This window comes from Fusarium keratoplasticum, chromosome 6 (genome assembly GCF_025433545.1).
Source record: "Fusarium keratoplasticum isolate Fu6.1 chromosome 6, whole genome shotgun sequence".
In the NCBI taxonomy this organism is placed as follows: domain Eukaryota; kingdom Fungi; phylum Ascomycota; class Sordariomycetes; order Hypocreales; family Nectriaceae; genus Fusarium; species Fusarium keratoplasticum.
Window position 1 is genome coordinate 2,741,657 of NC_070534.1, and position 17,939 is coordinate 2,759,595.

At 53.1% G+C, this 17,939-nt stretch overlaps 7 protein-coding genes across 7 annotated transcripts; 5 read left to right on the top strand and 2 right to left on the bottom strand.

The window, feature by feature from the left end:
* Nucleotides 1-218: 218 nt before the first annotated feature.
* NCS57_00882400 (Eukaryotic translation initiation factor 3 subunit L) lies at nucleotides 219-1,759 on the bottom strand (the record flags this gene model as incomplete). The annotated part of the gene is made up of 3 exons (XM_053058626.1): nucleotides 219-302; nucleotides 358-1,395; nucleotides 1,451-1,759. The coding sequence occupies 3 exons, from the start codon at nucleotides 1,757-1,759 to the stop codon at nucleotides 219-221; spliced, it is 1,431 nt and encodes a 476-aa protein (XP_052912457.1).
* A 578-nt stretch (nucleotides 1,760-2,337) lies between these two features.
* Nucleotides 2,338-5,574, top strand: NCS57_00882500 (Tr-type G domain-containing protein; the record flags this gene model as incomplete). The annotated part of the gene is made up of 2 exons (XM_053058627.1): nucleotides 2,338-2,400; nucleotides 2,452-5,574. 2 exons carry the CDS (start codon nucleotides 2,338-2,340, stop codon nucleotides 5,572-5,574), a joined length of 3,186 nt encoding a protein of 1,061 aa, XP_052912458.1.
* A 1,190-nt stretch (nucleotides 5,575-6,764) lies between these two features.
* NCS57_00882600 (uncharacterized protein) lies at nucleotides 6,765-8,185 on the top strand (the record flags this gene model as incomplete). Its single annotated transcript, XM_053058628.1, has 4 exons — nucleotides 6,765-6,953; nucleotides 7,003-7,130; nucleotides 7,177-7,624; nucleotides 7,676-8,185. The coding sequence occupies 4 exons, from the start codon at nucleotides 6,765-6,767 to the stop codon at nucleotides 8,183-8,185; spliced, it is 1,275 nt and encodes a 424-aa protein (XP_052912459.1).
* Nucleotides 8,186-8,912: 727 nt separating this feature from the next.
* Nucleotides 8,913-10,040, top strand: NCS57_00882700 (uncharacterized protein; the record flags this gene model as incomplete). Its single annotated transcript, XM_053058629.1, has 1 exon — nucleotides 8,913-10,040. One exon carries the CDS (start codon nucleotides 8,913-8,915, stop codon nucleotides 10,038-10,040), a length of 1,128 nt encoding a protein of 375 aa, XP_052912460.1.
* Nucleotides 10,041-11,198: 1,158 nt separating this feature from the next.
* On the top strand, nucleotides 11,199-12,737 carry NCS57_00882800 (Histone-lysine N-methyltransferase, H3 lysine-79 specific; the record flags this gene model as incomplete). Its single annotated transcript, XM_053058630.1, has 2 exons — nucleotides 11,199-11,755; nucleotides 11,807-12,737. The coding sequence occupies 2 exons, from the start codon at nucleotides 11,199-11,201 to the stop codon at nucleotides 12,735-12,737; spliced, it is 1,488 nt and encodes a 495-aa protein (XP_052912461.1).
* Nucleotides 12,738-12,960: 223 nt separating this feature from the next.
* NCS57_00882900 (uncharacterized protein) lies at nucleotides 12,961-13,716 on the bottom strand (the record flags this gene model as incomplete). Its single annotated transcript, XM_053058631.1, has 3 exons — nucleotides 12,961-13,134; nucleotides 13,189-13,529; nucleotides 13,632-13,716. The coding sequence occupies 3 exons, from the start codon at nucleotides 13,714-13,716 to the stop codon at nucleotides 12,961-12,963; spliced, it is 600 nt and encodes a 199-aa protein (XP_052912462.1).
* A 385-nt stretch (nucleotides 13,717-14,101) lies between these two features.
* NCS57_00883000 (putative vacuolar protein sorting-associated protein 16-like protein) lies at nucleotides 14,102-16,957 on the top strand (the record flags this gene model as incomplete). The annotated part of the gene is made up of 6 exons (XM_053058632.1): nucleotides 14,102-14,246; nucleotides 14,370-14,634; nucleotides 14,687-15,183; nucleotides 15,230-16,472; nucleotides 16,565-16,646; nucleotides 16,706-16,957. The coding sequence occupies 6 exons, from the start codon at nucleotides 14,102-14,104 to the stop codon at nucleotides 16,955-16,957; spliced, it is 2,484 nt and encodes an 827-aa protein (XP_052912463.1).
* Between the last annotated feature and the right edge of the window lie 982 nt (nucleotides 16,958-17,939).

The following is a 17,939-nucleotide window of genomic DNA, read 5'->3' on the forward strand; positions in this document are numbered from 1 at the left end:
GAGAAATTCTCAAGCTTTTGCACGAGCATCACCAACTCCGAGACGCCGTTGCCATGCCATGCAGCCTACCTACCAAGTCGGCCTGCATAAACCCCAAGTGTTTGTCCTGGCCATGACCTTTGGGGGCTTTCAGCCTCAGGGTGCTAAGCACCGTCGGGCTTGAATCGAAGGCCCCAGGAAATTGAGAAATGAGGCTTTCCAGATTTCTCTGAAGCACCTCAGTTGTAGGTGCGGGACAGGTTTCGGAGGTACCAGTCCACGAGCTTGCGTCCAACCTTGGCCTCCGAGATGTGAATCAGGTCCTGTAAACTTGTTAGTGCTTGTTCAGTAAACTTTGGGGATTTTCGGGGTACTCACGCCCTGGAGAGCATAGTCAAGGTCGCTAACGTTGACGAGCTCACCCTCGAGCAGACCCTGGTCCTGCCATCGCAGCTGCTTGGTGCGCTGCTTGGTAACCAGGAGCCATGATCGCAGCTCCTCGGGCTTCACCTCGAGGAAACCAGCGAGCTTGTTGAGGTCCATGGTGGTGTAGAGTCGGAGGTAAGACTTGATGGTGGGGCTCCACATGTTGGTCTTGACCTCGTCCATGAAGACAGCGAGGTGATGCTCAACGGGGTCGATGTTGGCCTCGGGGTTCTCAAAGTCCGGAGGAACGGGGGAGATGAACTTGGGGCAGGCGGTGCGGAAGAGCTCCTCAAAGATGGGGAGGGACTCGGGGCCACCGCGCTGGAGCTTGAGAAGCTGGTCACCGTACTTCTCACGGAGAGCGCTGTGGATGGTGTCGTCCAGGCGGGTGGGCTGGAAAGCGACGCAGATGGCAATGAGGGCGTACATCTGCTCATTCTTCTTGGTGATAGAGTCGTACTGGGCGCTCTTCTGGAAGTTCTTGGTTCGCGACACATAGACCAGGATGTGGCTGAACATGCGGATGGCATCGGCGTAGCGGTGCTGCATCATGTAGGAGAAACCCACATAGTAGTAAGTGGTGAAGTGGGCGGCCATGACACGGGCGAACATGGCCTTCTTGTTGAGCTCGATGTCATCGAGGGTCTTGAGAGCCAGGCTGAAGTCTCCCAGAAGACAGTGGACCCGGAGGAGACCGATGATGGAGAAGTAGCCAAGCATTCGGTACAGGTTCTTGGAACCGTAGTCGCCGGCAACAGCCATGGGGTCCTCGTTGCGCTTCATAGCGGCCAGCTGGTCGGTGATCTGGGATCGCTGGATGAGGGAGTAGAGAACGTTGAGGACGCTGTAGCAGCCCCAGGTGTTGGGGTTCTCGCGGAGAGCCTGGCGCTCCTCCTCGTTGGATGTTTGCCGGGCAATTCGCATGCGGTACGACGAGAACGAGTTGAACTGGTAGATGAACTCATCGATGACATCCCAAGCCCAGTAGTACTATGAGCTCTGTTAGTCCCAGCCAATCCAGGATAAATATTTTTGGGCCACCAACCGAAGGAGGCTCGAGGTCAACGGGACCATCCGAGTTCAGGATGTAGTGAAACAGACTGCAGTACGCATCGTAGCTCTGGAACTTGGTCTCGAGAGGGGCCTGGAAGTCGAGAGGCTGAGCAGCCTGGACGAGGCGGGCCTGGATATCGTCGGTCTGCTGGGCCAGGTTCAGAGAGGTGGTGCGGCTGAGGTCATCACCATCCTCGTACTGGACGTGCTCCTTGTACTCGGCCACCAGGGCCTCCTCCTCGACATCGCTATCGTCATCGAGGGCGCGGGCCGGAGCCACGCCGTTCTGGTAGGTAGCCATCGTGTGCGATCGGGCGTGGGTTCCGCGTCGTGTCGGGTCGCTCGTCGTGGTGAGGGGTAGAAATTTTACGCCCCTCCAGAGGTCTCGCGAGTTTTCGTGATTTTAGGGCTTTTGCTTGAGTTGCAGGGCGTTGTGGCTTGAGCTGTGTGCTGTGGCGCAGCTGCACGTGACCTAACACTGTGCTGTACCGGTTAACTGCGTCACAGATGTCTCTATCGGGGAAGCGGGGCAGCAGCTCAGCGACTTGGTGATGTCTCTATTTGCAGATATGAGTCATTCTCAGTCACTTTGCAGATGTTTCCTAGAAAGAGCATGACAGGGCCTTGTTTTGCTGACTCTCGCGTGAGTAGTGAAGGCTAGATTCGTGGATTAGTCACACTACCAATGAGCAAGACGCAGGCAACCTACCTCCATATCTGCGCCTCCACATCAAGGTTGATTTACAGTTTCTGAACCGTTGGCTATAAAATCTGAAGGCCCGGTTCCATTGCCCCAGGCAACTCAGTCTCTGAGACGTGCGCATTTTGATACACAGATTTCCATTCTACGAGTCGCTTCTCAGAGGAATCGCCACAATCATGCCTGTCGTTACTCCAGAAAAGCTGGCTAGCCTGCAGAGGCAGTCCAGTGATATCCGAAATGTGAGCTAAATTTGCCAAACTGTGATTGTTCTCAAGTTAATGAGATTGCAGATTTGTATCTTGGCCCATGTTGATCATGGCAAGACCTCACTTACCGATGCTCTGCTCGCCACAAATGGCATCATCTCACCAAAATTGGCGGGCAAAATCCGCTACCTAGACTCCAGACCCGATGAGCAGACAAGAGGAATCACCATGGAATCCTCTGCCATTTCTCTCTACTTTGCTATGCGTCGGAAAACAGCCCCTGACGCTGAGCCCGAGGACAAGGAGTACCTAGTCAACTTGATCGACTCACCCGGCCATATCGACTTCAGTTCCGAAGTCTCGACAGCTTCAAGATTGTGTGACGGCGCCGTCGTACTTGTGGATGCCGTCGAGGGAGTCTGCAGTCAAACAGTCACTGTGCTCCGTCAAACATGGATTGAGAAGCTCAAGCCCCTTCTTGTCATTAACAAGATTGATCGACTAGTGACAGAACTCAAGATGACTCCCGGAGAAGCATACATTCACCTAAGCAAGCTTCTTGAGCAAGTAAATGCTGTTCTTGGAAGCTTTTTCCAGGGCGAACGAATGGAGGAGGATCTCAACTGGAGGGAGAAGATGGAGGAGCGAGTGAACGCAGCGACAGCCGCCAAGGAATCGGCTCTTGCGGATCAAGTCAGCGACACTGGAGATATCCAATTCGAGGAGAGAGACGACGAAGACATTTACTTTGCCCCGGAGAAGAACAACGTCATTTTCAGCAGCGCCATCGACGGTTGGGCCTTCACCTGCAGGCAATTCGCCGCCATGTACGAGAAGAAGCTTGGCATCAAGCGAGGCGTGATGGAAAAGGTTCTATGGGGCAACTTTTACCTGGATCCCAAGACAAAGAAGATTTTGGGCCCAAAGCATCTCAAGGGGCGAAACCTGAAGCCCCTTTTTGTCCAGCTGGTACTTGAGCCAGTGTGGACTGTCTACCAAGCAACTGTGGGCGGTGACAATGGCACTGGTGATCGAGAACTGTTGGAGAAGGTCACAAGGTCCCTTAACATCAAGCTCACGCCGCATCTGCTCAAGTCCCGAGACCAGAGACTTCTGATGACAACAGTCTTCGCATCTTGGCTACCCTTGTCGACGGCGTTGTTGGTATCTGTCATCGAATCCTTGCCGTCTCCCGCTGCCGCGCAAGCTGAGCGACTACCCGAGCTACTCGAGGAATCCCCCGGCTCCGAGCACATTGATAAGTCTATCAAAGATGCCATGGTCTCATTCAAGCACGAAAAGTCCGATCCCGTCGTCGCCTATGTCAGTAAGATGGTGTCCGTTCCCGAGAGCGAGCTACCCGAGAACAAGCGACGAACCGGAGTGCAAATGAGCGGCGAAGAGGCACGAGATCTCGCCCGCAAGAAGAGGGCTGAAGCTGCGAGGGCTCAGGCTGCAGCTGGCGAGAATGGCGTTGACAGCATGGCAACCGCTCTTGATGCGGTCAACCTCGATGATTATGCCCCTGAGTTGGAGGAGAAGAAGGTCGATCCCGAGCATCTCATTGGATTTGCCCGTATTTACTCCGGAACTCTCTCGGTTGGCGACAAGCTCTATGTCATCCCTCCGAAGTGGTCACCTGCTGAACCACATGCTGCCCCTGAGCCTCAAGAAGTCACTGTCACCGCGCTTTACATGCTCATGGGCAGGAACTTGGAGGCTCTTGAGTCGGTCCCCGCTGGCTGTGTGTTTGGCATCGGTGGTCTTGAGGGCAAGATTCTGAAATCAGGAACCCTGTGCAGCCGCCTGGAAGGCGCTGTCAACCTTGCAGGTGTAAGCATGGTGGGCAAGCCTATTGTCCGTGTTGCTTTGGAGCCTGTGAACCCCGCCGATCTCGACAAGATGATCCATGGCCTGGAGCTGCTGGTGCAGAGTGACCCGTGTGCCGAGTATGAACTCCTTGCAAGTGGCGAGCATGTCTTGCTGACTGCTGGCGAACTTCATCTCGAACGATGTTTGACGGATCTCAAGGAGAGATTCGCTCTCTGTGATATCCAACCTGGCGCTCCCCTTGTTCCTTATCGCGAGACTATCGTCAGGGCCGAGGAGATGCGACCACCTGCGAACAAGGAGCTTGGTCGAGGTGCTGTTGTTGCTACTACCAGTTCAAAGCAGGTCACCATCTCACTCCGTGTACAGCCATTGCCAGCAGATGTGACAGAATTTCTGCTCAAGAACGCAGACGCCATCAAGCGTCTGTATGACCGCAAGGCCAAAGCGGAGGAGTCTGAGGGCGAAGAGATCGCCGCAGAGACCGACGTCGCTGCCGGCAACACCCTGTCCGTGGAGGACTTTAAGAAGCAGCTTAAGGAGAAGCTTGAGAGCGGCAAGGGCAGGGAGAACTGGAAGGATCGCATAGACAAGATCGTGGCCTTTGGACCTCGACGAACCGGACCAAACTTCCTCATTGATGCCACTGCAGATGGTATCTTCTCCAAGGCTTTCGCGACCGAGAATACCACAGGTGCGGCTCCTCGTGCTGGAGAATCCCTTCACCCAAGCCATCTGGCCGATAAGATCTCCTACGCCTTCCAGCTTGCTGCTGCTCAAGGTCCTCTGTGTAACGAGCCCCTTCAAGGCGTGGCTGTCTTTGTCGAGGAGGTCACACTCAACCTTGCCGAAGACGATACTTCGGCTCGAGACAAGCTGGGTCGTCTTACCGGCGAAATCATCAAGACCTTCCAGTCCGCCCTGCGTTCCGGCTTCCTTGACTGGTCCTCGCGTCTCATGCTCGCCATGTACAGTGTCGAGATTCAAGCCTCAACCGAAGTCCTCGGTCGTGTATACGATGTTCTGACTCGTCGTCGCGGCCGTGTCATCGCCGAGATTATGAAGGAGGGCACACCCTTCTTCACCATCCAAGCCCTACTCCCGGTCGCCGAGAGTTTCGGCTTCGCAGATGAGATGCGCAAGCGCACCAGTGGCGCCGCGCAGCCGCAGCTCATCTTCGCAGGCTTCGAAATCCTGGACGAGGACCCCTTCTGGGTGCCCTTCACTGAAGATGATCTGGAGGATCTCGGTGAGCTGGCTGACAAGGAGAACGTGGCCAAGCGATACATGGACGGTGTGAGGAGGAAGAAGGGATTGCTTGTGGAGGGAAGGAATGTGGCTACGGATGCTGAGAAGCAAAAGACGTTGAAGAGGTAGAATCATGATGAATGAAGTATCAGGAGGCAATGAATAAAAGCGTTTGTTTGTTGATTGCCTGAGTGCCTAGATTTGACGTGCTATACAGGGTAGCACGGGGGCATAGCACTGCACGCTCAACAGTCTGATTAAATCCATCTCGACGACGAAAAGAAACACTTGATGGAATTTGCTGAGAACTGCATGTTGCTATTAGATCTCGATACTACCGGGGTCTCCAGTTACAAGCCTGAGCTGAGAGATGGGGTGCTTCCTCCACTACACCCAGGAGCAACTCATCTCCATCCCATGGGAAATACATCAAAGACCATATTTTACCGATCAACAGTCCGTGAGAGTCACGGTCCCCAGTTCCATCTCCCGGGAAAGTTCGATATCTGACAGCTCTGAACCAGAGTCTTGGAACCGCTGGCCAATCACAGGGTAGAAGCCTTGACGTCAGGTGAGACAGTCTTGGAGTTAGGAACAGCACCCGGCCTGCCGCGTGTCTCGCAGTTTAGTGGTGTTTTTAACTTTTTCCAGGGAGTTGGATTCATTCCTACTGCAGCTCTAGTTGGTAGGCATTTCAGTTTCTCTTGGGGTTTTTGTTGTTTTGTTGACCTGAAGCCTTTTGTAAAAAGCCCAGCAATGCTCCTATCTCATCAAAGCAATTCCCATCTAAAACCAAGAAAATATTCCTACTTTTCAACTTGATAATTCACCCATCAAATCAAAACTGGATATCCCTTCAAAACCAAGGATGTCATTCTCGCCTTTAGAGAGGCCCAGCGCTATGGAGTTGGCTACCACAAGCGCCCCGTCTAGGTCTCGGGCGATAAAGTCCACAGAACTAACGTTTCTTTTTCACCTGCCGCGAAACAAGATCCGTTCCTCCGGTCCTTCTCGTTAGGGGTAATACTCCGTAGGGATCGTCGGACGGGTCTCCCTCGACTCCGCCACGGCAGTTGCCCCGTTGCTAGATGAGGCTATCTCTCCTCCCTTGAGAAGAAGGGTCCTCTAACATGGGGAAAGACCACTTTCACTGGTCTAGGAAGAGAACTATTGCCAAGCGAAACAAGATCAGAGGGGGATCTTCACAGGGTTTACGATCTGAGCTCTTCCTCATATATAGCCGAGCATCCCTTAGGGACCAGTTAGTTGAATTCGCTCTTCTGTCAACTTTTTATTTCTGATGTTCAAGTTAGCCCCAGATGGACCTCGATGCATCTCACGATGAGAAAGCGGCCGCTGCAATGGCCGCGCTTAGGGCCTTCAACATCGAAGCTTTCACTCTCCTCGCTCTTGCATTGTTGGTCACTGCTCTGCGGTCGTATGTGCGAATCAGCACTGTCGGCCTGAGGAATCTTTGGGCGGATGATTACCTAGTTCTTCTTGCGGCAGTGAGTTTTGAGCAAACTGGAATATTATGTGATTCACTAACATAGACAGGTCGTCTACTCCATAGAGACCGGGTTGGCATATTCTGTTGGCAACATTGCCAAGGGAATGGCGAACAACTCCATGACAGACAAGCAACGGGCGGCCCTACAGCCAGATGACACCGAGTACCAACTTCGGTGAGTGTCAGTGACCTAGAGGCAATATGTATACTAACCTGACCAGCGTCTTGGGCTCCAAGATTCAGTTAGCTGGATGGTCGACGTACTCGTTCCTCCTATGGATTCTCAAAGGGGCAATGTGCACCTTTTACTACCGACTGACAAAGGATCTCGAAGGATACCGAACCCGAATTTTGGTTGGCTTCGCTCTCATCATCGGTAGCTTCGTCGTGGTGCAGCTCAACCTGATACTAAGCTGCCACCCATTCTATCGCTGGTGGCAGATCTACCCTGATCCAGGAGTCTACTGTCACCCAGCCATCTCGCCCAATCTTGTCTGGACGTACCTCTCATTCAATGTCGCCACGGATCTTTACTTGATAATGATCCCTATGCCTATGCTGTGGAAGGCAGCCATGCCCTGGTTTCAGAAGGTCTGGCTTATAGCACTGTTTAGCTGTGGCTTGTTCGTCACCATGGCCGCCATCCTACGTGTGGTTCTACTCGTTTCGGTAAGTACACAAAGGCCTTCTGTAGGATTTCGATTGTCTAATATCTTTCAGGATCCCGTGAATGGAGCCCAGCTGGCTGGCTCTTGGGCAGTTCGCGAGACCTTTGTCGCAGTTCTGGTGACAAACTTGCCCATGCTCTTCCCACAGTTCAAGAAATGGGCTGTTCCGTTGGTGGCTCGAGTCAGTTCTTCTCTAAGCGCATCTCGAAATCCATCCAGTTCAAGGGCAGAGTCGAGATTCTCCAACATCACATCCCTCGATACATGGAGGCGAAAGAGCCGAAGGTCATCTCGTCCAATATCTATCAATCCGCCACGCAACAACGAGAGCGAGGTCACAATCATCGACGAGATCAACCTTCCTGAAGCTGAACTTCAGCCCACCACCAGTCAGGAGGAAGCTCATACGACAACAAAGGAAGACCCGGCACCGCGCATCCAGCTTCATATCGAGGTCTCAGTACTAGAAGAAACCGAAACCCATGATAGAAGGGCGAGCGCAAGGAGCGGTAACTACGCAGTCAGCTGGTCAGATTCGCCTCCGAAAACGGAGAAGCCATAATTCGTTCCCGAGCACGCACATCAAGACGGCTCTAACAGCACCTCTACTTCTTGTTTTCTTTGTCCACTCAAGACATTTTTCTTTATTTTTTAGCTCATACTTCCAAAGACTATATTTTTCCTACTAAATACGTACAATTATGATTAAGATGGTAACATATACGGGATACAAAGGGTAGATACACGGAGGGGTATGTATACTGTGGGAACATTGCTCACTGCATGGCTGTCGATGGCAACTCAGGGATGCGCTGTGTCCCTGTTGATCGGGAGTCTTCTTGGTACACACATTCAGGGCATAGAAGTGTAGTTATTCACTTTAAAACGCAACATCAAATAGAATTCAATACAGTTATCTACTGTCTATGCCGAGAGAGAAGTCATTCACCAATTCCATTCACTTCCACGCTTGATTCGATGTTGCAAGCCGTGACATCAGGTTCAAAACCAAGTGGGAAAAGGCTGCCTCAGTCCAGGGCAGCCCTTCTTTCTATCGAGATCTTGTTGGTCTTTGTTCAAACGTACAAGGCTCTTTCAGTATCTCACCTTTCGACGGGACCACCTCATTCTAGAAACTCGAAACAAAGCCTCCTTGGGTTCGACAAACAAAGGCTCGTCTCTTGGACATCTTTCGGTATACCAGATACAAAAGGAACAGAACATATCCAAAAGGCTCATATAAACTGGAATCAGTAATCGATCATCAACAAACATCAAACATTCGCAAGATGGCCCGTACACAGTCTAGAGACCTGGAGGCTGAGGATGCTACCTATACTCTCACGTCACCCATCTTGGAGCCCAGCTCGCCCCTTTCTAAGCCCGGGTCGTCGTTTTCAGAGCCCAACTTGCCCGACCTAGATTCAAACACCACAACATGTACCAAAAAGTCCAGGAAGAGATCCAGCCCAGAGGCTCAAGATCAGAAGCCCGCAAAGAAGATCAAGTCGGAGCAAAATCCACTGGTCACATCTCCCCCGGAAACCTCCCAGTGGCACACCAGTGATGACGCCCTGGACTCCGAGGAGGATCTCCATTCCACTGTCAAATCATTCGGTCAGGACACCTTCATGAGTCAATGGGAAGCCGATGAGTCGGAGGATATGCTGGAGTTTTACCTGGCGTATCCTCACAACCGCAACGCCACCCTCTGCGAGTACCACTTCCTCCAGCTTTCGGAGAAATGGTACGAGCGACGCAAGCCAGGGGTTGAAAGTGCCCTTGAAAAGATGTTTGAGACGTCATTTGGCTGCAGGGACTCGCCCGACTTTTCACCGCTCGGGCTTCCAATCGATCAAGACACTTGGGATCTCAAGACGTTGAACGAATTTATGGGAGATGTTTCGCGACAGATCGAACAGGCCAAGCTTCGACTAGATCAGGAGCATAATCTAATCTCATTTACGACAGCCCATACACCTATATGTGAGGTTGGACCCAGGGATAAGCATTTGAGGTGCACCCTGTGTCCTGAAGATGACGAGAAACCCGTCCCGGTTGAGCATATGAGTGTTGTCCCTGAAGAGTGCGATGCCGAGATCGCCAAGTGGGTACAAGAGAGAAGAGAGCAGTGGGAACAAGACGTCCTCGCATGTGGCCATACCTCACCTATCATGATCTTGGGCGGCGGCAAGAATCCAGATATTCTTGAATGCGAAGAGTGTGAGCACACTCAGCCAGCCGACAGCGATGCCTGTCCAAGCAAATACGAGTTGCGAATAGCTACCATTCGTATTCCCGTCGAGGTCTCTCCCTCTCACATGGCCATGAACAACCGGCTCGGCCACGGCGACGTTGGGGGCATACACTTTGTTGTTGATACTTGCACCGGCAAGACCCTGATCAAGTTCCGGTGAGTTTCTCAAAGAGATCTCTTGGAAAGCGGAACCTAATCTGGTGTTAGCTCAACCCGGTTTTCCCATGCTCATGAGGCAGAGGGCCGCGGCGTCGGAGGTGATCATTGTATCGCGGCGGAGTTGTGTGATGGTGTAGGGGCTTATGAGCCAACAGGATGTTCAGACTATTTTACAAACTGTTCTTGCAATTGAAGGCTTTGGGAAGGGGGGCTTGTACTATTAGATTTGATAGAGGTTGGTGGCTGTAACATCAACAAAGATTTCGATACATCTGACGTGTTTGAGTAGCGCTTGCTTCATGTTGCTTCCACCCACTATCTTTTGTGAAAACACACCATCTTTTAAACAAGCATAAACAAAAGTAAACCTTATAATTTGAAGGCCCGGACAAGTCATGTTGACAAGAAATTGCGGCTTCAAGCAATGCACGTAGGGTAGACGAGTTATGTTGCATCCGGGAGTTATCCAAGCAGGCACCCGACCTGCGGCTGAAGGGGAAAGCCCCCACGTGCCTAACGTGCTAATGTGCCGTGCGCCCCACTTTCAACGCCTGGACCAGTCGCCTTGCTCGTACTGGCAGACACGGCTTACAGGGCACTACCTGCCGGGCTTTAGTGGCAGGCGCGACCTACCAGAAGCGACCTGCCACTCCTGCCTGCTGCTGAGCTGCTGGGGCCGGCCTCCACTCCACTGGGTCGCACCTGCCCACCCGGCCCCCAGAGGCCCAGAGGCCCTCCCCCCCCGGCTGATGTAAGGCTTCATGCACCAAAAGGCAACCATGGCATGGATGCCGACTCCGACTCCGTACTTCGCCTCCAACTTGAACTCTGCATACTAACCTGCCACGATGCGATACTGAAGGAGAACTTGTCACGACACGAACCAACCACGCGCCCGCTATAACCCTGTATCTTCCTTGTATTACAACTTGACCTCTTTTCTCTACATTCCTTTTTTCTTTTCGCGTCTCCTTCGATCCATTCATTTGTACTTATCCTCCCTCTCTACTTTTAATCTGGTCCCGCCCGCTGCGCGACATTGCCGAGCGACACGCACGCCACCGCGAACCCCTCCATCCCTGACCCAACCCGGCCAGCCTGACTCCGTCATTGTCGCTCACGATACTCTTTCTCACAAACACTGGCCTCCTGAACCTCCATGATGCGTCTTTTTGGTGGAAAGAACAACAAGTTCAAGGCCGATCCTCCCAAGATCCGGATCGAAAAGGTCGTCGTCGACCGGCCGGCCACCAAGCCAAAGCCGAAGCCGAAGCCCGCCCTCAGCGGCTCAGCCTCCCGGTCCTCGTCCTCGCACCGACCTTCCCCGAAGCCTCTCGCACGCCAGGCTAGTCACTCGCCGTATCCCTCATCATCCGACGAGAAGCGGTTGGAGCGTAAGCGCAAGGCTCCCTCGGTGTCGCGTCGATCGCCGGCCAGTGACCGGATCGAGTTTGACAAGGATAGCGATGGCGAAGACGACGGATGGATGACCCTTGACAGCAATAAGAGACAGCGCAAGGGCACCGAAGACGGCTTCGTCGACACTAACCGTAAGCTGCGGAGCGTACGGGCCTTTAAGGATAGGCTAGACAGGAGGAGCTTCATTCATGCCGTGGATGTGGCCTCGCTCCAACACAAATGTGTGCCCGTGATGGGCGCTCAAAAGGAGGATGTTGCCATCGAGCTGCAGTATCCCAGCCTACAGCCACGCGAGAAGTAAGTACCCATGTTGAGTTGGACTTGGAAAGTTGCTAACACTATCTACAGATATGAGCTCGTCTGGGGCAAGGACAAGATTGATGCAGTCGAGGCCAGCATAAAGGTAGTTCGACATGTAGCCGAGACATATCTAACCGACGACGAGGCCGAGCCCTTCACGAACCCCAACGGAGGCATTATCCGTCGATTGGAGAAGGCATCCAATCGCAACATACAGGACCTCATGGGTTTCAAGACGGCTCTGCGCGAGTACAACGAGAAGCTCCTAGCTCTGGTGGAGGACGGTGTGATTTCCAAGAACCTCGACAACATGCACGAGCTCCCCCAGCACCTCGTCGCATTCATCCTCGACCAAATCTATGACCGGACCGTGGCACCCAAAGTCGAACTTCTCTCCAAGTACGAGAACGGAACCGATTATGTCTATGGCGAGCTCCTTCATCCCTTCATCTCCAAGATCCTCGTGGAACAGACCCAGATGACATCGGGACAAGTCTTTGTGGACCTGGGTTCGGGCGTAGGAAACGTGGTTTTGCAGGCGGCCCTGGAGATTGGCTGTGAAAGCTGGGGCTGTGAGATGATGGAGAACGCATGCAATCTTGGCGAGGCTCAGAAGAAGGAGTTTGACGCTCGATGCACTCTCTGGGGTATCAAGCCAGGCAAAGCGCACCTGGAACGTGGTGATTTCCGCCACAACCAGCACATCCTCGAGGCCCTGAGGCGTGCTGATGTGATCCTGGTGAACAACAAGGCCTTCACCTCAAGCCTCAACGACGACCTTACTAGGATGTTCCTTGATCTAAAGCCGGGCGCCAAGATTGTGTCGCTCAAATCGTTTGTCGCGGAGAAGAACAACAACCACAACATCAACGACGTCGGTAGCAGGATCCTCGATGTGGAGGAATGCACATACCCCGAGGGTTATGTGAGCTGGACTAATGCGGGAGGATCGTACTTTATTTCGACGCGAAAGCAGTAGACTATAGAGCTTCATCAGCATGGGAGCAGGAGCAAACGGGACAAGATTGGGTCGAGGGTTAAGCGATGGGTAAACAGCTGGGTTAAGAGCCGGGAATTACATCAGCGTTGTAAGAGGATTGTTCGGGCTTACAGGATACTCCATATAGTACTTGTTTTTGTGACTTGAGCGTTTGCTTCTTGAATTTTGTGTGTTGGGATATCATGATGTGGCGGACGGTCGACTATCGTTCTTTTTCGAAGATGGGCTCGTTGGCGAGGTTCATAGCATCGGCTTCCTGGGCTATCCTCTTCATCCACCGGTCGACGAGCTCCTTGTTTTCCTTCTTGACCTTGTCCCGTTCCTTCTCGGCCATGGACATCTGAAGGTTGAGCGCTATCATCTCGTCTTGGACTTGCTGGCGGGGTGTCAGCATGGTATCAGGCTGTGGCGGTCAGGCCGCTGCACGCACCTCGATCAACTTGCGCTTCTCCCGCAACTCGTACTCCCTATCCTTAAGTCTGGTTGTGAGATGGGTCTTGTCGGCCGTCAAGTCTCGGATCGATCTCGAATCGGATTTTGTTTTTGAGCGCAATTTCGTGAGCTCTTCTTCGGCGGTTCGTAGTCGAGATTCGGTAACGCCCTTGGACCGCAGGGCTTCGGCGAGGTCTTGCTTTAACTGGGCAACGCCGGGATCGTTGCTCGAGGGTTCGATGGGTTGTTGCTTGGTGGGTTTGCCGCTGCTGGAGATGAGCGACTCTAGTCCCGTCTTTTCAGCCTCCAGCGCGGATATCCGGTCCGCCATCTGCGAGCCTTGGGAGCATCGTCAGTTTCCTGCACCCGGCTCGTTTGATGTCGTGTCGCAGATGGAGTAGGTACAAGAGGGGTAGCAAGAGTGGGTGGGGGTTTACGGACAGGTCTGGACGAGCTCCATGTTGACGGGGTTGCTGAGCTCTGCATCTTTTAAAGATGAGAGATATTGGTCTCGCCAACTAGGCATGATGGAAGAGGGAGGGTGATGGATGTGTGACGGGCGGTTGGTCGATGTGTTAGTAAAGAAGGTAATAAAATGACTTGACTGATTGTCTGGGGGAGACCGAGTGATGGGACGGACCCTCGATTGACGTACCCGCTCATTCCTGTGGAACCTGAATGATGCAACTGGCGGGAACCTAAGTAACAGCAGGGGTGCCTATTTAGTTGGGCCGAGGAATAGCCATCCCTGGTACCTCCTATGATGATGGGGGGAGCTCCAGCCTAGAATCCAAGCTCATTCATCATATCTGCTGGGGGATAGCTGACGCATAATTCCATCTTCACAGTGTGTGACCTTTCAAGAGGGACCCAAAACTTTGTTTCTGCCGTCAATCATGAGATAACGCGAGATGGACACGCTTCACGCGAGAGCCGATTGGGAGAGTGTCGGGGACAGGTGGTTCCGCAAGACGCAGCAGTATACAGCTGTGTTTGACCAAGATCTGGACTTGGACAATTATATCGTCACTGGAGCTCCTTATGCGGGTGCGCTAGGTAAGTCTTTTGAGCTCAAGAGCTTCATCATTCTCGAATTTGTGCGGATCTGGCTGGTTTCGCGCCTTTCTTTGACACTCATGATAACTCACCGTGAGCTCAACACGCTAACCTTGTTCTCAGCACTCTGGCGCGACGACACCAAACTCCTGGCTTACCAACCAGGAAGAACATCAAAGCCAGCAATAGACATTTACAGCCTTGCCGGAAAGAAGATTCGGAGCATTCCCTGGGATAAAGGCGCCATCAAGGGCCTTGGCTGGTCGGAGGATGAAACCCTCCTTGTTGTCACAGCCGACGGCACCGTGCGCTGCTATGATCTGCAAGGAGACTTTACACAATTCTCTCTCGGCCATGGTGCTGACAACTACGGTGTTGAATCGTGCCGGTATGCTTCTTTCACTGCTCGTCGACTGGTTGCGCCGGCTAACCATACACAGATTCTATGACCACGGCCTAGTGGCGCTTCTGGGAAACAACTCCCTAATCACAGTCTCTTCATACTCTGAACCTCGACCCAAGGCGCTCGCGCAGACACCTGAGGGCGAGATTCACTCTTGGTCCCTCATCTCACCGAACCATACCTTGTCTAGGTCAGTCGAGGTCCTGCTGAGCGTCGAAAAGACAGTCTACGTTGTCGACGCCACGGACTGCGAGGATCGATTCCTGGACGTTGGTCCTTTTAGCCACATCAGCGTCTCTCCGGATGGTCGTTATGTGAACCTGTATGGCGTGAACGGAAAGGCGCATGTCATCTCTAGCGACTTTCAGGAGCGGTTGTTTGAGCATGACTCTGACTCGCAGACGCCGCCTCTGTATGTGGAGTGGTGCGGCAGTGATGCACTTATTGCCTGGGAGGATGAAGTGCATATTATTGGACCTGGTGATGTATCGTCCTCGTATATTTACGATAGCACTCGGGTACATGTCGTTTCTGGTAAGTCCTCCGCTTCAACGAGAGGTATCATGCTTACCTGGTTCAGAACATGATGGCGCCCGACTCATCACAAACGACTTTTGCGAGTTTTTGGAGAGAGTGCCACGAGATACTCTTGAAGTCTTTGGCCAGTCTTCAGATTCATCACCAGCCTCAATTCTTCTGGACGCCGTAGGCCAGCTTGAGCTTCAGTCACCCAAGGCGGATGACTATATCCAGTTGATAAGGCCCAACCTGACGGGGGCCGTGGATACATGCGTTAATGCCGCCGGCCGTGAGTTTGATACTCACTGGCAAAAGCGCCTGCTCAAGGCTGCCTCGTTTGGCAAGTCAGTGCTCGACATCTACAATAGCGACGATTTTGTCGACATGTGTGAGACTCTTCGTGTGCTCAATGCTGTACGGTTCTACGAGGTCGGCATACCGCTCTCTTTTGAACAGTACCATCGCTTGACGCCAGAGAGCCTTATCCGACGACTTCTCAGCCGCCATGAGTATCTCCTAGCCATCAAGATTGCGGGTTACCTCAAACTTCCTACGGACCGCATCTACGTGCACTGGGCATCAAACAAGGTCCGCGTTGGAGGTGAAGATGACGATACTATTTGCCGATTGATCGTCGAGCGATTGTCTGGCAAGCCTGGCATTTCGTTCGAAGAGATTGCGCGAGCAGCGTACCAGGAAGGACGTGGACGGCTCGCTACAGAGCTGCTCAACCACGAACCTCGTGGCGGCAGACAGGTTCCCCTTCTTTTGAGCATGGAGGAGGACGAACTGGCTCTGGACAAAGCCATTGAGAGCGGAGACACAGACCTCATGCTCTCAGTTCTGCTACAGCTGAAGAGGAAGTTGCCTCTTGCTGCATTCTTCCGTGTCATCAACGCACGACCGACTGCAACAGCCCTTGTGGAGTCATCTGCCATGGAAGAGGGTGATAATACGTTGCTCAAGGACCTATACTATCAGGATGACCGACGAGGAGACGGTGCGAACGTATTTATTCGCGAATCACTCAAGCAGCCTGACGCTCGAACTGCGTCTGACAAGCTGGCTCTGGCAGCGAAGCTACTTGCTGACTCAAAAGAGTCTACGTTTGAGGTTCATGCCCTCAAGGAGGCCACGACTCTGCTGCGGATGCAAGAGTCATTTGACCGGGATCTCACAGACACGTTTACGGGACTTAGTGTCAACGAGACCATGTTTAAGCTCATCCGGCTTGGCTACTCGGGACGGGCCAAGAAGATCCAGAGCGAGTTCAAGGTACCAGAGAAGGTGGCGTGGTGGATTCGGTAGGTGGACCTCTTCCCCAACAGCTCAGCCCTGGCACCGGGAGGCTGAGGGACCGGCTTCCTTCAACGGCTAACGTGTATGGTCCCTGCAGATTGCGAGCACTAGTAGCTAAGCGGGACTGGAACGGGATCGAAGAGATCTCCAAGACGAGGAGGAGCCCCATTGGATGGGAGGTGAGTCTATCGGCACCGCGGTCTACCCCGGAAGAGTTGCAACGGCTAACGGGGGCCAGCCCTTCTTTAACCTTACGCTTCAGGCAGGCAACCCCAGATTGGCAGCCACGTTTGTGCCCAAGTGCACAGGGTTGGAGCCCGGGGAGACGATTACCATGTACGAGAAGTGCGGGATGCGGGTGAAGGCGGCGCAGGAGGCAGTGAGGCTCAAGGATGCCGAGGCGTGGGAGAGACTTTTGGAGGCGGCCGGTCAGGGGACGGCGGATGGCAGAGAGATTGAGCGTCTTGGCCAGTCGGTGTTTAAGAAGTAGATTGCCGAGTTTAGCAGGTTGACTGGATGGGTTGGTGTTTTGGCAGAAGTGTACATCATTAATCATCTACCCCTTGAAGTTTGCTCAACAAGTTTAACTCATGATCTACAGGAGCAAGCATACGTTTGAAAGAACCGCGTTTGGCGCCGTGGCTCTAGGAACACAAGCTAATGGTCAAGTGGCTGCATTGGCTAGATGCAGTGTGGGAAGTGATAGACGCCTCAGAGCCTGAGGGCCTGAGGGCATGAGGCGCGAGGCTTCGTTTCTGAGACGGGGCTGAAGTCGATGACTGGAATGTGAAAGTCTGGCTGGCCGTTTCAGGACCTGACTCTTAACTCGTGATACAGTCTCGTGACAAGTCGGCGGACGATTCTGAAGAGTCATGGCTCTTGGCAGGTGAAGTTCTACCATCTTTTGGGGAAGCGGCATGTTGGCACCAGGCTGGAATAGGAAAGGATGAGGAGCAGACGACGGGTTCCTGGGCCTGTTGACAGGCTGTTGGGTGACACGGGTAGAACAACGAAGAACGGTGGCAACAGACAAATTGGGGGGGAGACCATCTGGAGGTTTCACGTGTAGCTCGAGGGTCTGGATGAATGAATCGGGGTCTCCCGAAGAGCCGTCCCACGGATCGGCCAATGCGTGCAGCAGCGAACAACGAGGCAGATGATGTTCGCATGAGAGCCGGCGGGTGGCATGACAGCTGAGGGAGGGTAGGGTGATGATATCATGGGTTGGGCTTGTCGCTGTGCAGTTGCAGTTGCAGTGGGGCGATCGAGACCTCGGCTGTTGCTTGACCGGGCACCACAGGGAACGGGAAACTCGAGAGAAGGAGGGAAAGTTTGATTTGGAATTATGCTGTGAAATCTACGGAATCTACGGAAACACAGATTGAGTTTCCATCATGGGCTTGTTTCTTTTGACTCGAACTTGTGTTTTCTTTTTGGTTCTGGCTGGACCGGTTGGTTGCATCTTTGGGACA